Below are 18,116 nucleotides of genomic sequence, written 5' to 3'. Positions count from 1 at the left end.
TCGATTATGTCGACTAATCGCTGCAGCCCGAGTGAGAGGGGTTAGAAATGTAAAGGGTGTGCCAATACCATTTTTTTCAAACCGAGTATAGGTACAAGTATTTTCATTTGTGTACTTGCCAATACCGAGTATCGATACTGATATTTCTACCACCAAAACAACTATTAGGTTACAGATGAACTGAATTGGAAGACAGGATGTATATTCCTCTCTCCTTGTTACAACAAGTGATATAAATAACTTCCTGTGTCAACAAAAACCCTCCACATTGGCAGTGTCTTTGCATTTGACAAAATGAAACTTGACAAATTAAACAATGAAACTTATTACACAGTTAACAGTCAACTTAATATCTCAAACTATTGCAGTCTCCACATTTGAATCAGTATGATATATATTGAGGTAGCCTAGTTGTTGTATCACTGTCTACATGTAATCAAGAACTGACTGTCAAATCAAATAAAGACAGAACGTTTCAGAAACATTTTGACAATATTTATTGTAACATACCATTTAATTATACAGATGTATAATACTGAGATGTGTATAATTTTCTTCTCTCTTTAAGGAAAAGAAGGGCTGCATTTAAACATACAACAGGACAAATAAATAAATTCACTTTTTGTGCATCTTAATATAAAGTACTTAATTAAAAATATAACATAGTTTCTGTTTCCCCTCAAGTAAGGTTTTAGCTTCTGCACTCCTGCACTCTGGGGGAACATCAGCTCTCAGAGAGGCCATGTGGAGTTATTTGTCTCTGTCTCCGGGTCACCCATCTCTGTCATCTCTGCCTGTATCACTCATTTGTCTTTCCGTCTGTCTGTATTCAGAGTTGCAATGTTTATCGCCTGGAATGCACAGATTTGATTGGCTGAGTAGCATCACGTGGGATACCTTAACTCGCATGCAATTGTTCAGTGGATTTCCTGATCCGCTAAAGCAGTCAGTGGTGCCAGTCAAAAAAGAAGCACCCAATCAAAATTTTAAAAAACGATAATAGGTCCAAGTCCATATAGGATGGTGTCTGGTTTCGGACTCGCGGCCCGCCTGTCCGAAACAAGAAATGACAAGCCGCCCTCTGATTGCGGTCTTCAATTTCATGCAACTTAAGGCCTATTGCTATAAAGTAGTGTCAGTGCGTGGTATCTGTGAATTTTTGCAAGTACGAGTATATGAGCGCAGTATCGGCCCAGCACTGGTATCGTGCATCCCTGCCAGAAACACTGCAAGATTTTCCTGGCAGTTTATTCAGGAACACGACTCCTTCTGTTTATATAAATCCGAGACTGGATCTGTGTTTATACTACGTGTGTGTGTGTGTGTGTGTGTGTGTGTGTGTGTGTGTGTGTGTGTGTGTGTGTGTGTGTGTGTGTTTCCTGCATGTTTGGGCATGGTGCCATCCTACCTCACCCTTCCAACGCTAAGCAGCTTTCGATTGATCACCATCTGTTACCAGTCTGTGTGCATAGACTGCCTCACACTCCTCACCCACTCAGACAAACACACACACACACACACACACACACACACACACACACACACACTCTTGAGCAGCTCCTTTTGTGTTCAGTCCCCAGTCAGTCAGTATTGCTGTGTCTGCAGCAGCAGGGTTGGTATTTTGTTTAGCTGTGAAATGGGGGCTTTCACGTTACCACTGCAGTTGTGCTGAATGACATTTGATGTGAGATGAGTAATTGACAGAAGGCTGCAGGTTGTACATCTGTGGTGTGTATGTTTGTTAGAGGGTTGCTGTTTCTCTCTGCAAGTTAAAAGCTGCTCCACTAGTAAGTTCAGCTACAGGATAGAGACGAGAGTATGAAAGAGTCGGGGGCCACAGAAACACAGGGAGGAAAAAGCACAACAGAGTCATCATGACATCATCTTTTTTATTCATGCCAGTTCACAGGCCAAGTGAAACTACGACTATGCTTTTTTTCTGTGTTAACTACATTTGTTGTCCACCGTGGCATACAACCACCCATAACTGCTGAACTGTAACTCAAGAGAACCAGATCTACATCAAATTGTACTCACTAATAGATACCAGCTATCTAAATCTAGATATGCCTGATTTTATTTACATCAAGATCCATCTGTTATTCCCTGAGAAATTAACAAAAATGTCAAAAGAAAAACAGCTTTGAAATGTTAAAGGGGCACTATATCTAGTTTTAGGGAAGAAATTAAAAATCTGAATTTTATAATTTACAATGTTAATGACATAACAATCAAACTGTCCTCAAAGAAAATAAGGTCTCAAGAAGTGTGTTTGGAGCTAGAAAGGTGGCAGGGTCTGCCATATATAAACAAAGTGAAACAGTATGAAATTGTGTTGTCTCTTAAGGTCAGTATTTTTCTTCAGTTAATTCAGTCATGCAAATTAAGAGAGTTTATTTTACTTCAGTGTCTTGAGGCATAAAAAAATCAGTCAATGATCTTTTTCTTCTCATTAAAATTTCTTCCACAGAAAGACATGCAACTTTTCATTGAAAAAGTTTATCTGGATCTGCACCAAAAGTCAGTTGAGTGTGTTCTGGGCTGAGACCCATCCTCCATCCTAATTTTGTCAACAACCATACACAGGTGGAAACATGACCTCTTCATTCTTTTATAAGAATGAGTTAAACATTTCAAAAGTTTACTGTAGCAGGTCAAACTGTCAAACTGACTCATCCAGGCTGGTGTTGGTGCACAATGACTTTATGAAAGGTTGAGTATGTCTCAGCCAAATGCACCCGAAGTAACCGAACAACCAACCAGCGAGACTAGCACCGTGCTTTTCTTTTCCCTGCTGCCTCCTGTGTTACCGCATCAGATGCAAAGCCAAATAGTTGAAGCGTAATCACCTCTTTCCCACAACCCATTCAGTATTCCACGGAATGCCTATTTACCAACATTAACATTATTGGCACTAAATTATATTCTCCTTGTAATTGCATTATTAAGGATGGGCTGTCGATTACAATGCTTGTTTACAGTAACTTCCGGGTACACCAGCTCCCCTCCCTCCTCCATGATTCTAAACTTCCTCTTCACAACATGAACATTCACATTCACTTATAAACATATCAAAACATATTGTTCCACAGTGTGTACAGGTCAGAACATCTCCATTACCCCAGTGTTATTAGTGCATTTGTAGCAAGGAGTTGTATTTAGGTAGTACATATTTAACACTGTTACCGTGACCTGATGCCTCATTAATTCTAACCTGCAGCCCTTGAGCAGTAGACCACTTGTTTGTCCCATTGACTGAATGGGACTCATTTCACAGGAGGGATTATTCAATTTGTGAGCTCTCCAGCCACAGTGATGCAAACCAAAGTGCAGTCCTGGCTTTCCTACATGTTGTGCAGGAAACAAGCATAACCCACGTGCATCCTCTGTGTACTGTGTTTTTTTTATCTCTTGGGTTAACATTTTAACATAACTTTGATGCATCCAGTTGTAAGAGGAATTGTAGAAAGGGGGATTGTACATTGACAAAATGACCAGTCCAATAGCAGTGCGGTCCTGATAGCCAAGTTCTTTCCCATTACTTGTGCTAAGTTTATTTGGCTTAATGGAGCTGATGGAAACACCAAATTCACATGATGATGTCAGTGAAAGTGAAAGACATTCAACTTCCATAGAAGCTTCAAATGTAAAAGAATGACATTCAGTAGAGCAGAAGAACATAGTGGGGGCATTCAGCTAATGAGGCAGATATTAGGAGTTGTTGGAGACCAAATCCAAACTAAAAAAGTAAATATTGCACTGATGTTCAATCATTCACTCCACATAAGGGATGGTTTTGAATTGTGACTGCTGGATGTGTAAATATGTAGCTCCTTGCTAACAGGTTTGTCATGTTCATTCTATAAGATAATAGAGGTATGTACTTGCAGCATGTTTCTGCTGCCTCAGACACACCAAAAGATAAGTTACTGCAGGTTCTGTTCTGTTCTTGCCAACCACTAAGTGTTATTTTGTTATCTGTGTTATTAAGGGGTCCCTTCAGCGTGGTAAGGAGATGTATCAACAGAGACACGGGGCAGCAGTTTGCTGTCAAAATCGTAGATGTTGCCCAGTTCACCTCCAGTCCTGGACTCAGCACAGAGGGTAAGACATCACAATTTCTATACTGTATTTCACTGTAACTAGTGCAGTGCCTGTAGGAAGTATGTATTCCTATAGAAAAGTGGGAGGTTAGGGTTAGGGTTATTCATCAGGAATATTTAGGTTTGTTGTGAAATCCAATATTCCAGGGTATAATTGGCCTTTTTTGACTATTTTTGATTTTTCCATTATATTTCACCTTAAAAACTATTTACTTGGTGTCATTATATTCAGCACAACCTCACATGTGTGACTACAGTTATTTTTAATTTTTTTTATTTTGACATACTGTATTAACACAGTGGACCTAAAATCACAAAAAAACACAAAATCTGAGTAGAAAAAGTTACATTTTTTTTACTGTGAAAACCACAAATATGTTTAACAAACCGTTTTTTATTACTTATAATGCAAATATAAATTGTTGTTTGCTAAATATGTGCATACATTTTAAAACTTTACAAAGTTATATATAACTATTTACATTTAAATGCAGGCAATGCTCAGGTCTGCCTGAGCTCCTTCCAGCTGAATGAAGAGCTGCACTGCCTGCTCCACATTCATCATCTCCTCATTGTTTTGATTCATAAAACAAAAAAACGACTCTACTACACACTAAACACACTACATAACACACTAACTACACACTCCAAACACGTTGAATGTCACAAATCTCTCAACTCTCTATATCACTGTCTCTATCGCTGTCTCTACACGTCATTGCCTGTCATTCATCCGCCTCCGTCCCTCCCACAACTTCCCCTGTTCCTAAACAACCAAACTTGTTGCTTGGTCACTTTTGTGACAAAAGCCTGTTTTTACCATTTCTTCCAGCACCAGACACAAAGCAAACTTGACACCAATGTTTGCAAAAAAGTGTGGCAGACATTATTTACCTTAAGTCCAGTTTTGGACCTGCCAGTGCGTCCGTCGACTCTGGAGGTGGGCCATGTGGTTGGGCTAGCAGCTAGCTACACATGAACATCCACAGATTCTGATTCCACTTTGTTGTCCACGTATCTCCGCATCTCCTCAGACCCGAGCAGACTTGGCCCGGACTTGTTTAGTCTCATTAATCCACAACAGTTTAGATGCACAGGACCAAATCGCCGGCAAAATCCCGGTCCAGCTTGTGCCGCTACAGGTATAAATCTGCTTGTTGGGTATGTTGTGGGTTTGAGCTCTGCAGTGATTGGCTCTGGTGCACATGTGGCTACAGTGTGCAGTGATTGGCTCTGGTGCACATGTGGCTACAGTGTGCAGTGATTGGCTCTGGTGCGCATGTGACTGTGGTGGCTCCGGTGGACAATGCTCGCGGAATTTGTAAAGCATTTATGAAATCATTTATTAACAGTATCATTGTAGTCCAAACAAATCTGACGTCACACACCCTTGAACCAAACAGCAGCCATGTTGAAACTTTCAGGTCAGTCTGATCCTGATCCGCAGAGATATTTGAGGAACGCACACACACACAGATTCCTTGCTTTTATAAAGAGATGATTTCTACAGCTTACTGTTTGCTTTCTACAGCTCACTGTTGTGCATCACTATAACTGATGATGATTACTCCAATCAATCAATAAATCAATCAATCAATCAATCAATGTATGGCACCAATTCACACCAAACACTTTCCAGTTGGATCAGGTTTAGACTACACTAGACACACTACAGAGACCCAAGAGTCTTGTGTTTACCCTTCTGCATAACACATGAAAGGTTGATGCATGAGTTGGTGTTTTTTTGTTGAAAGTATTAGATTAAACATCTTCACTTCTCCACACTGAGCTACTTCTCATTCACTTGGTTCGGTTGGTTCTTCTGATTTGTTATCATTTAACTTGTGAGGGTTTTGTCACATCCAACATTTGATATAATTTAGACAGGAGGATGTATTTGTGGATTTGAGGGAGCAAGGAGCTGGGTATCATCTGCATAACAATGATGGGAAACACCATGTTTCTGGAGGATATGGCTGAGCTGGAGCATGCATATGGAAAACAATAGAGGGCCCTGGAAGTACCCTTGAGGGACCCGCCAGTTAGAATTATAAATGAAAGAACTGGAATTTACCAATTGTAACTCAAGACGGATAGGTACAGGCTTAGGATTTGTAGAGCAGTACCCTTGAGCCCAACCCTTGTTTCTAAATTGTGCAGGAGGGCAGTGTGATCATCAGTACCAAATACTGAACTCAAACCTTAAAGCACAAGCCTGGAGCAGTCACCTCTATCAGCTGTTGACGAAAGGTCATCAGAGACCTTCACAAGGCCTTTCTGTTCCAAAACTAGATTGAAAACTGCTTGTTCATGGTCAGAAAATTGATTAAGTGGTTTAAAATGTCTTTCTCCAGCACCTGAACAAAAAGAATAATTTTGAAATTGGGCTAATTATATAGTGATAAGTCACAATTTTTTTCTTAGAATTGGTTGAATAATTGCTTGTTCAAAACTTTTTGGAAAATTGCCAGAGATCAGCGAGCAGATAACAATGAACAAAATTACAGGGCCAATGGCATTGTTGTACCTATACACCAATGTAGGCCATAGATTGATGTATGAAGATGAATGTTGTATGTCGTTATACCTCATATTTATAGTAATTGCACACAGGGCTCTCTGGTAGCTCACCTTGTAGAGCTTACTCCCCATGTACAAAAGACTGACCACTTCCAACCCATGGCCTTTTACTGCATGATGTCCCCTTTCTTTCTTCCCCCCTTTCCTGTCGTCTTGAGCTGCCTATCAAAGTAAAGGCTATGCATAGTGGTATGAACTTGTATGTAATTTTCTATGGTTGATGTTTTCTATGGGTAATTTGCTGTGTTGCCATGCAGACATGCTGTGAATTCAAGATAAATAATGTTTCTTAGAGGAGCTTTACCTGCCACATTACACAGTAGCCTTTTTGACCTTCACTAATTCTTTCTCGCTGATCGAGAATACGTAATCTAGCCTGGCAGGCATTCCAGGGCTTCCCATTGGTTTACTTAAGATTCTACTAAACAGATGTAAAGTGCTCAGCAGCGACGCCCCCACAAAACACCACATGCACACCATAAAGGTGAGGTTTTATCTGGAAATTATAGTTCTTACTCATTTTTGTTATGGTTATGTGTCTTATAGATCAGACAGGAGCAGAAACAGCTGCCTAGAAAGAGTCGACAGAAGCACATTTACATACATGCATGATTAAGCTTGTTACAGGTTTTGACGTCATAAAAGTATGAAGAGCCTGAGCTTAATGTCATGGCCCAGACACACCAAACTGATATCAGAGAACTTGTGGCAAGGCAGGCTCGCTGTTGCATTGCATCACATGGCTGTGTCTGAGCCAAGAAACTACAGCCGACAGTCAGCTAGCTTGTACGTCTTTGCACGTGCCTTTGTGAGAGGAAATCACTCTCCATAAAACAGGGTGGTGGTAGTCTGTTTGCAGAACTAGAACACTCGGCACTGCAATATACAAACTGCTCTCTCACTAATAAAGTCACTTCTATCAGAAATATCTGATAAAAATGTCAAAATGGCACTGGTGAAGAGGTAGAGGAGAAAAAGAAGGAGAAACTGTGCTAACTGCAGAATCCTGGTTACTACAGCGTCAAGGGACTTTCCCTTTCTGTCCTGTTTCCTTTCTCAAGCACTGATTCTTTCAGCTAAATACCCTAAAGGTGCTGACAAGGGCCAAGTAGTGCCAGTGGTGAGGAACTCACCACAACAACTAGGACTGTGTCAGGGCTCTTAGAAATATAGAGGAAAGCTTAATGAGAAAAAAGGAGATAGACGGTGAGAAAGTGTCAAAGCTTCTAAAGTAGAGCTGTGTGGATTGTTTTAGTGATACTCTGACCTTCTACTGAGACTCAGCCTTTTCTTCCCTGATGACCACAAATCTTTTAAATGGCGGGGATCATTGTTCTCCTCTCTGGAGATCATCAGAATTATATGGAGTTCATGTTCACAGCAGATTAGCTTGAAAACACAACTCAACAAATTATTCTATTGGTGCTGCCAGAAGTATAAAAGGGTGATACAATTTTATTTCATGCTTTCAAAGGTGTCTGTTAGCACACAGATAAATACAGATCATGACTACCCCTTTTATGATCGGTCACCTCTTCCTTATACTTTTGCCTCTAACTGGTTTGTCTAATCGCTAATTTTCAATGCTGACCATTCAACACAGTGGTTTTGAGAAAATGTTATTCTATTCATCTGCACAACAACCAAGTGTATCTCTGATAGTAAATGTTTTTTGTTCGTAGTGACCATTTTTCAAAAGAGGTAGGCATTCTTGATTTGTCAAACCATCATCTCTTTTGCTTTATGTTGTTATTTTTACCTCTTGAGTTATTTTATTTCCCGGGGTCACTATCACAGAGTTAAGTCTTAAACTGCTTCATCCAGACTCTGGAAAATAATTTCTTAATTTAGTCTTATCCTGAAAAATGTAAGGACTCTGGAATCTATAATTGGGTTTAAAAAAAAAGCTAATTTAATTTAAAGGTACAGTGTGTAATATGTAGTGGCATACTTGACAGAAATTAAATCTGATATTCATAAGTACATTTTAATTAGTGTGTAATCACCTGAAAATAAGTCATTCTGTTTTCATTACCTTAGAATGAGCTGTTTATATCTACATATGGAGTGGGTCTCCCTCCATGGAGATCACCATGTTTCACAACCCTGTTTCTGCAGCAGCCCAGAACAGACAAACCTGGCACTAATGAGGGCCTTTCAAATTTTCTTTTTTATTTAGTGGGTAGCCACTAGAAATGCATTCATTGGAAGACAAGAAGAGCGATTGGCTGCTGTTTTCTGCTACATCTATTGTGAGAAGTTTGAAACTAAAAAAAAAAAAAAAAGATAAAGGATGGCAGATCATATTTTGTTGAAGAAAATGACAGTGAGTGTTGAGAAACAAAAACTCCAAGACACTAAACAAAATCATAACAAACGTTGTTTAGTTGTCTTTCCAAGATGGAAATCACTGATGATAGACAAATGTTTGCAGACTGACACCTGACAAGAGGACTGTTCTGTCATGCTGGCCGTCAGTGTAGTAAGGCTTCAGACCACTGTCTGATGTGTGGAGTGATGAATCTTGATTAATGTACTCTTTTGTCATCTTTCTTCTCATAAAATGTAGTGATGAAAAGCTGGTTCAACAAATCATAGCAAACTCAAAAAGGAATTTGTTTTTATTGTCGCTTGTCTAACAGTGCACCCCTACCATTTATCTTCATTTCCAGCCTTTACAATGACATAAGTGAAGCTGTTGTGTGTGACAGCATGTATGATACGTGGTCAGCACACTCCCTGATCATTTTTATCCGGTCACAGGCCTCCTCCTTTGTCATGCTCAGGAATCCATCAAACTATATGCTCACTCCAGACGCCAGCCGACTGTTCTCATTGTTGATTTGTTTTTTTTATTTTTCCCTCTTTCGTGTTGCTCATAGAAAGACAAGCAGTTTCATTTGAGCAGGCAGCTGTAACACACCACCACAGTAATCAGACAGCCGCACACGCATAGCACCCTGCACAGAGCTTAGGCCGAGGGAAGTGGGTCAATCGGTTCGTGTCCTGGCAATGGATTGGCCAGCAGGTGCCTGACACAAAGACATGCACACATGCATGCGCACACACTGGTGCCACACACACACACACACACACACACACACACACACACACACACACACACACACAAACAAACAAACAAACCAGCTTGCTTCTCTTCAGCCTTTTTGGAGGTCTGTCTGACCAATAGGTCAGCCCTCTGTGGGGATGAGAGGAGAAAAGCTAGCCAGAGAATGAGCAAAATTTATCATGTGCCATCACCTACTCATTTCCGCCCATCTCTTTCATTCCCCCACCTCCCTGGCTCCTTCATACTCTCCATTTCTTTTCTGTATTTCTGTACCTCTCTTCCTACCTCCTTCATCATTCTCCTGACTTGTCACACTGTGTTTGTGTGGTTGTTGACTGGATCTATTTGATTGTAGTCTTACTCTACAGTAACCTAACGCTCACACACACACACACACTCAGAGCTCTGTGTGGTGTAGCTGTAGTCTCTCTCTCTCTCTCTCTCTCTCTCTCTCTCTCTCTCTCAATTCAGTTCAATTCAATTCAATTCAATTCAAATTTGCTTTATTGGCATGAATGTCACGACAACGATGTTGCCAAAGCATCAAGAATCAATTCAACAAAACAAAAAATACAATTCGTAGGTTAAAATACAAATAAATGAAATGAAACTTAAAAGATAAAGAGAATAATGTGTGCGTGGAAGGATTAATAAGATTGGGTATCATTAGGCAATTCATTCATTAGGAGTTTTGGAGAGATTTTGGAGGTCTTGGATTTTCAGGTGGCAGGTTTCTTTGGTGTTTCTCAGAGGGTCTGTCTCTGGACAGAGGCTGTTACCGAGAAAGGCTCTGTGGTGATAGGAATCAGGATCAGCTTGTGTTAAGTGAACCTGGAACTTAATTGACCTTTTGATCATATGTAGAGAGAGAGGGAAGTGTCCCAGCTCTGCTCTACATGCATGGTTTGGTCAGTTTGTGTGGACCTTGAAGGAATTGAAGGTTAAATTTCTCTGTGGGTGTTGTGTCCCATGAGGTGTGGCTCTGGGTAATTAGAGGGCCCCACACTTCACTTCCATACATAAGTATTGGTTTGATTACACTGTTAAATAGTTTTAGCCAAATTGTAATTGGGGGATTGAATTTATATAGTGAGCTTTTGATGCTACAGTAGGCCCTGCGTGCCTTTTCTGTGAGGGTGTATTTAGGTGTGAATTTATTGCTTTGTCTAAGCTGCCGGATGCACTGATGATGATGTCTAGATAATTATATTCCATTGTATGCTGAAGTGTGGTCCCTCTTACCCTGAAAACATGTTTGGATTCCTGTAGCCTGGCCTTTTTTGGAATACCATGACTTTGGTTTTGTCAAGGTTGATGTCTACCACCCAGTTTTGATAGAACGTCTCCAGCAGAGAGAGGTTCTGCTGTAGACCATGTTCTGTTGGGGACAGTAGAACCAGGTCATCTGCATACATGAGGAATTTGATTTCTTTCCCTTGTAGATCTAATCCTGGGCTTGGGGACTGTTCAAGAAGAGTGGCCAGTTTATTGATATAAATGTTGAACAGGGTAGGAGACAGGTTGCACCCCTGATGCACCCCTTTTCCATGTTTGAAGAACTCTGTTCTTTTGTTTCGAATTTTGACACAGCACTGGTTGTCCGAATATTTGGATTTGATTAGATCATATATTTTACCCCCAATTCCATTTTGTAGAAGTTGTAAAAATAACCCATTGTGCCAAACTGTGTCAAAAGCCTTTTTTTTAGATCTACAAAACATGCAAACATCTTTCCTTTATGGTTTTTTGTGTATGGAGAGTCAAGGTGTTGTCAGATGTTTGATGATTGGGTAAAAAGCCAATTTGGCTTCTAGACAGAATATGATGATCAGTGAGATATGTGATTAAACTGGAGTTAAGGATGCTACAAGAGTTTACTCAGGTTGCTGTTAACACAGATGCCCCTGTAATTGCTGGGGTTGTACTTGTCTCCACTTTTAAATATAGGAGAAATGAGACCTTTATTCCAAACACGGGGGTAATATCCAGCAGCCAACACCAGGTGTGTAATATGTAGTGGCATACCTGACAGAAATTAAATCTAATGTTCTCTCTCTCTCTATGAAAATAGAATTCATTAAATACAATAACATAGATTAATAAAAAGAAAGAACGGCTAAATGGCATAGAAGTAATTAACATTTGTTGAAAGATCAATAAAAAAAAGAAGCAATTAACAACAATATATTAACACAAAACAAAACAATAACAAACAAACAGATCAAAAATAAAAACCCAAAACAATAAACAAAAACCCACATGAAGTAGAGGGGGTGATTGTTCAGAGAGTGAGGAGACAAACTGCAGCTGTCATGTGCTGTTTTGCTGCTCGTCTCTGAGGTTGTGACAGGCTCTCACATATCATGCTGCTTCTATGGCGTGGAAACTATTTTCTCCAAGTACATGTTGCATTTTAATCTGGTCAGAGAGTGAATCAAAATCTTGGAGTTTAAATTCGATTTCTGTGAAGAACCTTGTTCTAATGTCTTGATATGTAGCAGGAAATGTGTCTGAGTCTCCACCTGTCTCTGTGGACAGAGCTGACACAGCCGGTCTTCTCTGGGCAGCCAGGTCTGCCTGTGTTCACCTGTCTCTATGGCCAGGCTGTGATCACTGAGTCTGTACATAGTTAAAGTCTTTCTCAGTTTCTCATCAGTCACAGTGGTCAGGTACTCCGCCAGCGTGTATTGTCTTTATAGAGCCAAATAACATTGAAGTTTGCTGTGACTTTTCGTGGTGGGTGTCCAATAGTTAATGTAATTTTCTTTTTCTTTAGCTATAATTTGGTTGGTCCAGATTGTGTGGGAGCTGCTCTTATAGATCTCAGTGTGCAGGGTTTCCATTGGGTGTTTGTCCCATTTTTCAAAAGTCTTGATTTACGGGAGTACCCCACACTTCACTACCATAAAGTAAGATTGGTTCAATTATAGTTTTAAATATTTTCAGCCAGATTCTAACTGGTATATCTATGTTTGAAGACTTTTTTATAGTGTAGAAAGCCCTTCTTCCCTTGTCCCTGAGATTATTAACGGCCAGATTGAAATTCCCTGTAGAAGTAATTTTTAGTCTGAAATATGTGTAGCTGAGAATCTGTCTGGGTTTCCCTGACACCTGGGTCATTTCTGGAAGACCATAATTCTAGTCTTTTCCAGATTGACTGTCAGTGCCCAGGTCTGACAGAAGGTTTGCAGATGATCCCGGTTATGTTTTTGTATATGGCTCAGACATGTCAGTGTTAATTGTTTTTCTGTGTGATTTTTCTCTAATTCTGCCAGTCAAGTTACGATGGTTAATATGCTTTTGCTAATTTATGTCACCTCTTTTATTACTCATGTATGCAGGGGGCCCAAGATAGAGTAACAGTAGGAGGCAGGGATGTCACGGTGGTCTCATGGAATGTTAAGGGGCTGGGTCATGTAACTAAGAGGGATAAGGTTTTCCAACATCTTAAATCTTTATCTGCACATGTAATTTTCCTGCAAGAGACTCATATCAGAGCAACTGAGCAACGTAGATTGCGGTGCAGCTGGATATCCCAGGTTTATCTGTCATCGTTTACCACTCACGCTCGTGGGGTGGCTATTCTTTTCAAGAAAAATATTCTGTTTCAACTCACCTCCCACAATACAGATCCCAACGGCAGGTACATTATGGTTTCTGGGACTGTTAATTCATTTCCATTAATATTTTTGAATATCTACGGTCTGAATGTAGACGATCCTAATTTTTTCAAAAAAGTTTTTGATTTGTTGCCAGATGCCACCAACTCTAATATAATAATTGGAGGTGATCTGAATTGTTATTTAGATGCTTATAGATAGATAGATAGATAGATAGATAGATAGATAGATAGATAGATAGATAGATAGATAGATAGATAGATAGATAGATAGATAGATAGATAGATAGATAGATAGATAGATATACTTTATTAATCCCAAGCTGGGAAATTTTGGTGTAGCAGCAGCATTTACATACATAAAAGATATAAGCAACACACTGAAATAAAAAGAAGAAATAACATATTAATTACAGTATAAAATGCAATGTACAAATATACACAGTATAGATAATGTATAAAAAGAGGTAGTTATTATAGTGCAAAAAATAAAATAAAATATAAGGTGCAGTGAAACAGATAAATAATCATCAGTGGACCGGTGGGCATAAGAAAAACAGATAAAGTGTGCATGTACTGTATTAGATGACCAGATTATTTAACTATTGTTATAAAGTCTGATGGCATGTGGCAGGAAAGAAATGTCAGAATGTCATCACGTCCACCTCCAAACATTACGTCAGTGCAGGTCCTGAACAATTTGATTAAGTCTAGGAATGCAGTGGATATTTGGAGGATTCAGCATCCTACGGACAGGGACTACTCATTTTATTCACATGTCCACAAATCTTACAGCAGGATAGACTATTTCTTGATTGATTCACATCAAATTCCTTCTGTCACTAATACTAAATACCACAATATACTAATTTCAGATCACAGTCCCCTGTCGATGTCCTTAAACCTCTCTCTCCCTAAACAAAACTACTCCTGGTGCTTTAACCCTCTGTTGGTCTCCGATGGTAACTTTGTGGAAGCTACTACTACCAAACTAAAAACTCTAAAGGTCGTTTTTCATGGAGATATAATTTCCTTTGAATCTGCCATTAAAAAAGAGAGAGAGAAGCATTTGTCAGAAATCAGGAATACTCTTCCCACCTATGAAGCAACATATCGAACCTCACTGTCTTCTGAAGACTACAATAAGATAGTTAAGCTCAAATATGACTATAACTGCACTCTAGGAGGACAAACCAACAGCCTTCTTCTGAAATTGAGGCAAAAACACTTTGAACTGGGAGAAAAACCCGTGGGGCTCATGTCGCGGCAGCTGAGGAGTGTGCAGGCTTCCAGGACGATTCACAATATTAAATCTGAGGCAGGCACCCTGTTGACCGACCCTATAGAGATAAATGATCGTTTCAAAGAATTTTACAGTAAACTGTACTCTTCTAAACGTGATGCCACCCACTCTGACCTGGCCAACTTTTTTGACTCTCTTGAAACACCTAAACTTAGTGATGCGGCCAGGGAAGACATAGACTCCGATTTTACACTAGAAGAAATAATCTCTGCCATTAAGTCCTTCCCATCAGGCAAAGCATGCGGGCCTGATGGCTTCAGTTGTGAATTCTATAAGAAGTTTGGTGGCATTCTTGCTCCACTTTTGCTTAGGATGATGGTGAGTTCTAAGAGAGACAAAATCTTACCAAAACGCTTTATGAGACCAATATCTCCCTTATTCTGAAGAAGGGCAGGGAGGAAACAGACCCAGGCAGCTACAGACCTATTACACTCCAGAATTTTGACAGGAAGATAATAACCAAAATATTAGCTGGTCGGTTCAATAGGTATTTGTCGTCCATGATTCATCCTTACCAGACAGGGTTCATCCTCAGTAGATTTCCTTTTTCCAACGTCAGACGCCTTCTTAATATTATGTATGTTGATCACATGGAAACCAGTGGGGCAGCAATTTTGTCTCTAGATGCACACAAGGCTTTCGACCAGGTCGAGTGGCCATATATGTTGAATCCCTGCACAGATTCAGGTTTGGTGACTCTTTCATACCTTGGGTGAGACTGATATATGCTAACCCGATGTGCTCCATTTTAACTAATGGTGATAATCGACACCATTTCCTTTGCATCGCTCGGTACAGCAGGGTTGCCCTCTCTTTTCTGTCCTCTTTGCTGTCGCGCTGGAGCCCCTCGCCCTAACAATAAGAGCCCATACCGGAATTGTGGGTTTGGAGGTGGGAGGCACCGAAATGCTCATTAGTCTGTATGCAGACGATGTCGTATTAGGCCTAAAAAAGACAGAAAAATCTGTTCCCCTTCTGCTACAACTGATTACCTCTTTCGGAATGCTGTCTGGGTATACAGTTAACTGGGCAAAAAGCGAATTTATGCCCCTTTCCAACACGCCCGGTTTCCTAGAAGACATCCCTTTTAAGTTGGTTAAAGATCACTTTACATATCTTGGCCTGACAATACCCAAGGAACCCAGACTCTGTTCAAATTAAATTTCTCAGAGTTTGTGACTAAGCTTAAGGGAAATATAGAGGCTTGGAAGATTTTGCCCCTGTCTATGATCAGCTGTATTAACTCGATTAAAAAGGCCAAATCAGAGGGAGGACTGGGTCTACTTATATTTAGCCGTTATCACTGGGCTGCTAACATTAGGGCACTGATGTTCTGGCAACTAGAATCTCCAGCCAGTTTGGCCCCTGGGCCCCCCTCCTGGTTGAATATGGAGGCTAACTCGGTAGTCAGATCATCTTTATCTGCCTTGCTGTTCTGCAAAATAGAGAAGATAGCCATTTTGAAGAGTCAAAGTTTTGTTGTTAAAAACCCTGTTAGAATTTTAAACCAAGTGAGAAAAGCCTTGGGTCTGCCAACGACATCTGTACATACACCTAGCTGCTTCAACCACTCCTTTATGCCTTCAATATCAGACAGAGTTTTCTATGCCTGGAGGGAGAGGGGCCTTACTTCCATAAAGCATTTGTATGTGGGTGGACATTTCGCTTCTTTTGTTAAATTGCGGGCAAAATTTGAGTTACCACACTTGCGGCATTTTCGTTACCTGCAAATCAGAGATCATGTTCGATCCAAAATCCCTGATTTCAGAACTCTCCCTAAGGAGCATGTGTTTTTCGATATCTTAAGGAGCCCCCCTGACTCCAGGCATCTCATTTCCAGATTTGTGCATTTGTTTGATAATTGTAACAGGGCTGCCACGGACAGGGTCAGGGAGGCTTGGGAGGGAGAGCTAGGCATTGAGCTGTCTGCAGAAACATGGGAGAAATGTTTAGCTATGATACAAAATCGCTCGGTTAACAGCAGACATCAGCTGATTCAATTCAGAGTCGTTCACCATCTTCATTACTGCAAACTCAAACTGCACAAGATCGCTCCTTCTGTCTCACCGCTGTGCGACAGTTGTAAAGTGTCGAAGGGCACACTGTCTCACACCTTCTGGCTCTGTCCCTTGCTGACTGGACTCTGGGACAAAATATTTGACTGGTTCTCCAAGGCCTATAAGAGACCCTTCCAACCGAAGGCTGAACTTGCAATCTTTGGCTGCTCACAGACTACACCAAGCCAACCTGCAGCAATGCAGCAGTCTCTGATGCTGAGGATGATTGTTGCAAAAAGGCTAATCCTACTGGAGTGGAAGCCGACGTCTCCCCCTTGCTTTCAGAGGTGGTTGGCTAAAATGGCCTCAGCCATACAAATGGAAAGACTCAATTGTAATTTTTTTATTGTGGTACCTGACCTATCAGGTGAGAGCAGAGCAGGCCGAGCATCTGCTGGATGTCTCTCAGTTCATGGTGTGGGGGTGTGGGGGTGGGCTCAGAGATGGGGGGGATGGTGAAGGTATGGTCTGCTGCTCTCCTCACTGCCCGAGGATAGCTCAGTGGGCCAGGGTGTAGCTCCTGTCGTTGGGTTGGGGTGGGACCCTTAGGGGCAAGAGAGGCTCTGGTCTGGCTTGAGGGGGATCATAGCTGCCCTGGTGGGGTCTTAGTGGGACATGGTTTGAAGGAAGGTGAGGATGATCTGGTCTCCATGGGGGTTGTCTGGTTGGGGTACCTTGTTCGTCTGAGGGGTTGTGGGCCGAGCTGCTCCTTCTGTGGGGTGTTAATTGGTCTCTGTAGAGAGTGACATCTTTCAGTGTCCGAAGATGGGGACTGTGTTTTCAAACAGGTGCACATGGTCGTAGAGACAGCTGACATCCAGGGTGCGGTGGTGGGCCAGGTGGACGTTGGGCCTTAGGACACAGTCTCTGGACATGCTGCTGCTGATCCAGTGGATGGTGTCAGGGTGTAAGTCTTTCCTTGGCAGCAGGGTTGAATTGACCTCTCTGCTGTTGGGGAAGGTGGTGGAAGCTTTCTCTATCACTTTTCTGAGTGACTGTGACACTCTCTCCTGCTGGTGACGAGCCGCGGCAGCTGTCGCGACTGTAATTTCTGGTAAGGACACCACTGAGTTTTAGATTTGGAACAACACTCACTGGCTGATATCTGCGTCCTTAGTAAGTGCAGATAGTGTACTATGTTTAAGTGTACTCATGGAGGTACGAATATCAGAACACAGCATTGCCATCAGTTAGCCATCAGGACAGATAAGCTAACTGAGTTAGCCTGGCAGTTGGTTAGCAGTTGATTGGATTTTCTCTTTGGTTTCCCTGTTGAGTGGTATTTTTTGCTGGGTTGTTTTGCTTCAATTCAATTAATTTCAAGTCAATTCAGTTCAATTCAAGGGGGCCTCATTGGCAGGAAAGTTTTAACAACAATATTGCC

At 41.0% G+C, this 18,116-nt stretch overlaps 1 protein-coding gene across 14 annotated transcripts in view; it reads left to right on the top strand.

Annotated features, from left to right (window-relative positions):
• caska (calcium/calmodulin-dependent serine protein kinase a) overlaps positions 1-18,116 on the top strand; it is a 181,271-nt gene that overhangs the window by 53,966 nt on the left and 109,189 nt on the right. For all 14 annotated transcript variants that reach the window (XM_037110242.1, XM_037110259.1, XM_037110252.1 and 11 more), the window contains exon 2: positions 3,992-4,104. In XM_037110242.1, the coding sequence (XP_036966137.1) occupies positions 3,992-4,104 (113 nt within the window). The remainder of the gene's footprint in view (positions 1-3,991; positions 4,105-18,116) is intronic.

This window comes from Acanthopagrus latus, chromosome 9, assembly GCF_904848185.1.
Source record: "Acanthopagrus latus isolate v.2019 chromosome 9, fAcaLat1.1, whole genome shotgun sequence".
Lineage (NCBI taxonomy): Eukaryota > Metazoa > Chordata > Actinopteri > Spariformes > Sparidae > Acanthopagrus > Acanthopagrus latus.
This window is presented reverse-complemented; position numbering and strand designations above follow the sequence as displayed.